The sequence below is a fragment of the Diplotaxodon limnothrissa genome, linkage group LG18 (assembly GCF_057381915.1).
Source record: "Diplotaxodon limnothrissa isolate DT_005_m linkage group LG18, D_limnothrissa_male_GT1.1, whole genome shotgun sequence".
NCBI lineage: Eukaryota > Metazoa > Chordata > Actinopteri > Cichliformes > Cichlidae > Diplotaxodon > Diplotaxodon limnothrissa.
The window spans coordinates 18,626,617-18,631,992 of NC_140613.1; the positions used below are offsets into that span (position 1 = coordinate 18,626,617).

At 44.1% G+C, this 5,376-nt stretch overlaps 1 protein-coding gene across 1 annotated transcript; it reads left to right on the forward strand.

Moving 5' to 3' along the window:
- Positions 1 to 811: 811 nt before the first annotated feature.
- On the forward strand, positions 812 to 4,331 carry glula (glutamate-ammonia ligase (glutamine synthase) a). The gene is made up of 7 exons (XM_085378937.1): positions 812 to 891; positions 1,515 to 1,702; positions 1,783 to 1,944; positions 2,607 to 2,753; positions 2,856 to 2,983; positions 3,093 to 3,292; positions 3,400 to 4,331. Exons 2-7 carry the CDS (start codon positions 1,537 to 1,539, stop codon positions 3,710 to 3,712), a joined length of 1,116 nt encoding a protein of 371 aa, XP_085235063.1. The 5' UTR covers positions 812 to 891; positions 1,515 to 1,536; the 3' UTR covers positions 3,713 to 4,331.
- Positions 4,332 to 5,376: the final 1,045 nt, after the last annotated feature.

A 5,376-nucleotide genomic window follows, 5' to 3' on the forward strand; every position in this document is an offset into this window, starting at 1 on the left:
TCAATACAAGGTTGCTCTGAGAGATCACCTTTATCTTGTGATGAAACATTTCTATCCTGTTGGGAGCAGTCTCCGTCTGGACAATACCTCCTTTTCAAAGGAGACGAGGGGCCACTGAATGGTGTGATGACTATGAAAATGTATGCAACTACAGCCTCAGGACATGGCTGCCAGGAGGTCAGAGAGTATTTGCAGTAACTGTGGCATTAAGATCTTTTAAAATAATCTGCCCAGAGGGTCTTTTAATATACAGCTTCTATCTGATGCTTTGCCAGCTGTGGCTGTTTTATCCAACTGTAGAATGAAAACTAAACTAATAAAAACAACTGGTAGAGGCGCATGATATACATCTGCACATGAGTGTATCATAAAGAAACTTGAAAATCCAGTTGAAAACCTCACTGCACCATCAGATGTCTGGTTGCGGGATTACATAACCTCCCACTAAAACCAGTTCGTTCATGGCACTGATTTCCACCACTCGGTGGCGTCTTGGACCGGAGACGCACCTGGCGGTGTGAGCGGAGCTGAATTGCACATTTTGCCCGGCACTGCAGCGTGTTTTCAAAGAGTTTGCCAGCCTCCATGTCAGGCTCCTTCTTTCTTTTTGTCTCGCTTCAGCTTCAGATTAAGCGCGAAGATGAGGATGCCCTCACGAGGGGGAGACTCACGCATAGTAACACGCGGCTCAGCTCCGGGTAGAGGGCGTTGCGGCTCTTCTTTCAGCCCTCCCCCTCCGACCAATCAAAGGCCAGACCCCGCTCTTATAAATTCTCCTGGATCCGGGATCTCAGTACCGGAGAATGAGAGAGCCACTAGTGAGACATCATTCAACAACACATTGGACCTGCCAGTCCTTTAGTTTTTATTTCAATTTTCTCGTTTCTCGAGGTAATTCGTCTTTATTTTTCCTACCTTTGTATTAGTTTACCTCCCGGTCAGGCAGCTCTTTGTGTGAGACTTCCCATTGTTCCAGACTTTGTGCAGTAACTTCTTTCTTAACCCGAGCTTCTGCCTTTCTTTGATTGCTTTGTATGGATGCTTCAGTTTATTTTTCCTAGGTGTGTTGATTTAGGTGTAGGTCAGAAGGTAATGTGTATGAAACAGGAAGCAAATGATGTAACATTGCCTCACCTGTTTTCGGCGATCAGCTACTGCGTGGATGGATGAGGTGTGTTTAGCGGAAGCCGTTTGTTTCCTTGTGTTTTCCACGGAGTGAGGTGGCATCTGCGGCGTTAAATGTAATCTTATCAGTAAACACGGATGGTGTAAAGTCGCCTTTTCTTTTGTGGCCAAAGCAGAAAAAATAGGAAAACGCTGGAAATGTGCCTTTTTTAAAGGTCTGTTTTTTTTTTTCACCCCCCCCCCCCTTTTCTGGAAGAAAAAACAAAACAATGGGGCTGCTTTTGTGTGTGTGGGGGTTTTTTTTGCGCCCCGAACCCGGTTATGCAACATGTGATCCAGAGCGCAGCGCAGTCTCGTACCTGCTCTCATCTCCCCCTCTTCATCCTCAGGTGTATTATAGTAGCAAATAAGATGGCTACGTCCGCCAGCGCCAGTTTGAGTAAAGCTGTCAAGCAGCAGTACATGGAGCTCCCTCAGGGGGACAAAGTCCAGGCCATGTACATCTGGATCGACGGAACCGGAGAGGGGCTCCGATGCAAAACCAGGACGCTTGATTCTGAGCCCAAAAGCATCGAAGGTAAGCAGCATCTTCCTGACGCAGTCGCAGAAAGCCAGAGATGTTCTGCAGGCTATCACACTGCTCTGCTCCTCTTGTAGATCTTCCTGAATGGAACTTTGACGGATCCAGTACCTACCAGTCCGAAGGCTCCAACAGCGACATGTATCTGATCCCCGCAGCCATGTTCCGCGATCCATTCCGCAAAGACCCCAACAAGCTGGTGCTGTGTGAAGTCCTGAAGTACAACCGTAAACCTACAGGTAAACGGAGCTCCTCTGTTTTTGTTTGTTTTTTCATTTAAAAAAAAATTGGGTGATGGATGGTGATGTGCGTGTAAGATCATCATAAATGTGACCACTTCAACGAGATAATGGCTATAAAATTATTTGAAAATCTGATAGCTGAATATTAAAACTGATAAGCTAACGCCAGACGGCCGGTGATTTTATTGGTCTAAAGGTGTAAAGTGGGCGGGGCATACCTTTAAAGGAGAACTCCGAGGAAGAGGGGAAAGGAGCCCAGCAAACTGTTTGTCAGCGTTGCTAAGCAACTATTTTGATAAAGTTGTGACATGACATAAACTTAGATATGCTTTGACCCAATGGTTCTTGGTATGAAGCTAGTTCTAATCAATTTAATGATTATTGCAGTCATGGTTGAAATATGCCACCCACTCATTACGTCTCATGAGCCAAAATTTGAGGTGTGTACATACCAGAGATACAGCATTGGTGATTATGGCAAATGAATGGGAATAAATGTGGAATTAAAACATAACTGAAGAATTGTTCTGTAGATTTACACTCATTTTATTTGAGATGAGAGAAGCTCACAATTACAGATCAGAGACCCTAAAAATATGCACTGTCGGTGGCCAAAGTGTTTTAGAACATTGTGTAATTTGCCATGTTGGTCTCTGCAGAAACCAACCTTCGGCTCACCTGTAAGAAAGTGATGGATATGGTGGCGGATCAGCATCCTTGGTTTGGCATGGAACAGGAGTACACCATCCTTGGAACGGACGGGCATCCATTTGGCTGGCCATCTAATGGTTTCCCCGGACCACAGGGTGAGAAACCTTTTCTTTTTTTTTTTTTCCCCCCTCAATGAATTAATGTGCACGGATACATGGATCCTTGCCTGGATGATGTAACACTTTCAATGTTTGCAGGGCCATACTACTGTGGTGTTGGAGCTGACAAAGCTTATGGCAGGGACATAGTCGAGGCCCATTACAGAGCTTGTTTGTACGCTGGAGTCCAGATTTGTGGCACAAATGCTGAAGTGATGCCTGCTCAGGTAATTAAAGAAGCCAAACATGAATTTGGATTTGAAACCTGGTTTTTCTGGTTCTTAAGAGACAGTTAAAAGTATCACTTGTAATGCTGAGCTGTCTCTCCATGTGCAGTGGGAGTTCCAGGTCGGACCTTGCGAAGGCATTGACATGGGCGATCATTTGTGGGTAGCGCGCTTCATCCTGCACCGTGTCTGTGAGGATTTTGGCGTTGTCACCTCATTTGATCCCAAGCCAATCCCTGGAAACTGGAACGGTGCTGGCTGCCATACGAACTTCAGCACGAAAGAGATGAGGGAAGACGGTGGATTGAAGTGCGTGGCAAAAGCTTCATGGACTTAAGTTCACGTCTAGTTTAATTTATTTCTTTAAAAAGTTATTTTTGCATTTCTGATGTGACACTTGTCATTCCTGCTTTCAGAGCTATTGAGGATTCCATTGAGAGGCTCGCAAAGAGGCACAGCTACCACATTCGTGCCTACGACCCCAAAGGGGGGCTCGACAACGCCCGCCGTCTCACTGGCCGCCACGAAACATCAAACATCCACGAATTCTCTGCAGGTGTGGCCAACCGTGGTGCCAGCATTCGCATTCCTCGTAATGTTGGTCAGGAGAAGAAGGGCTACTTCGAAGACCGTCGCCCATCAGCCAACTGTGACCCGTACAGTGTGACCGAGGCCCTGATCCGCACCTGTCTGCTGAACGAGGAAGGAGATGAACCCGCGGATTACTAAATCCACAACTGACTCCGACTGTTTCTCCCCCCCCTAATTTCTTTTAAACTAGTACTGTATTTTTTTTCCTCCCTTTCTCCCTCTGAGATGATTTTTAACCCACATTTTTAATGGCTTAAAGTTGACTGGTCAACTGAAAACATGACAAGGTGTTAGATCCTTGGTAGTTGTGAGCTGGTCATGGCAGGGTATGCCTTTCCCCTCATCTTTAGCAGGGATTGGCTTTTGTAACACTGTTTTGTAACCCATGTCATATCATTCCCTGTTTTGTCAGTGACTAAAACGAACTAAAGCACATGGACACTGCAGAGTAGCGCTGCTAAGACTGGACAGCATTTGTAATTGAATAAATCTGACTAGTTAGTGTACTGTTAATATGTTGAACTGCCTTTCAACTATCCAGTCTTCATTGTTACTAATTCTGTCATTTTATCAAGTGTCTACTTTTAAATGGCAACATTTGTCTTCAGAGTTTTGACACACTGGGTCATCTTTGTATCGTACACTTTGTAGAGGTCTGTACCCAGATGTAAGTTGTGCAAATGTGGTGGATCTGTCCATAATGCCGTTTGTAGATTTCCTCAAGGAGTTTTATCCTTTTGTTAACTGCGATATTATAATGCACCTGATTTGGTAAAACATTACATTTACTGAACATGGTGATTTTTATTGAAACATTTAAAACTTTTATTTTTATCACAACACTGCTGTGTGACTCTTTGACTTCCCACACTTTCAACCGACTTGCTTCCTTGTAGAAGCTCAGACAGGTAGTGGTGTACTATAGCTGGTTAACCTCATCTGTTATTGCCTACCTTAGACTTTAAGGGTTGGGGGGGAACTAACATTTTAGGACTTCCGGTTTAACAGGTACATATCAAGACCAAGGTGTAATGATCCAAATAATATGGGTGCCAGTCGTTGTTTACAGCCCAACTATTAACCCAGAAAATTGTATAAAAAGCTATGAGCTTGCCAAGTTCCAAAGTGTTAGGAGTATAAATGGAGACCGGAGGACTCAAGTGCCAAAAAATATATTGCTTTTTGCCTACAGGTTCTATATGCAGATGCAAACATTGTTTATACAGCTTAAGTTTGCATTGCAGACCCAGTGGCAGCTTCTATCTTCTCATCTAACTTTTAAGAATAGTGTGCTTGCCAAAATATTGAATAATCAAAGTTGTCCAGCTATGGACAGCAAAGCATCAAGTTTTCATTGATAAACTTAGTTTAGACTGGAGCATTCATAAAGCTATCATGACAGTGTGAAAATCATGATTGATCCAAAGGTTTCTAGCTGCAGGAGGAGCTCGGGCTGCTCTTCACACATTTGTGCAAGCTGTTAAAACAGCTGGCACTGCTGTGTTGTTACTGTGAGTGTTAAAAGGAAATACACCAAGAGGAAACACTAGTAATGTTTCAGTCTGGCTGATGCCTTGGCAGGAGCTCAACAGCAGCTTTGTTTGGGCTCGTTTTTAGGATGGAATGAGAAGTAACTGAAAACTGGTGCACTCATGAGACAGCTATTAAACTCCTTCAGTGAAACAGCCAGAGGCCAGTCTTCCCAGAAGTGCTGTGTCATTTAACAGTCAGACAGCACTGCAGATTGTTGTGGCTTGGATGTACTTTGTCTGCACACTGTTATTAACTTAAGAAACAAACTA

What these genes read in the sequence shown, in the direction of transcription:
- glula (XM_085378937.1), top strand. Translation starts at nt 1,537, where the DNA reads ATGGCTACGTCCGCCAGCGCCAGTTTGAGTAAAGCTGTCAAGCAGCAG. An exon ending in GTACAACCGTAAACCTACAG is followed by an intron (nt 1,945 to 2,606) that starts GTAAACGGAGCT and finishes TGGTCTCTGCAG; the next exon opens with AAACCAACCTTCGGCTCACC. An exon ending in AGGGAAGACGGTGGATTGAA is followed by an intron (nt 3,293 to 3,399) that starts GTGCGTGGCAAA and finishes TCCTGCTTTCAG; the next exon opens with AGCTATTGAGGATTCCATTG.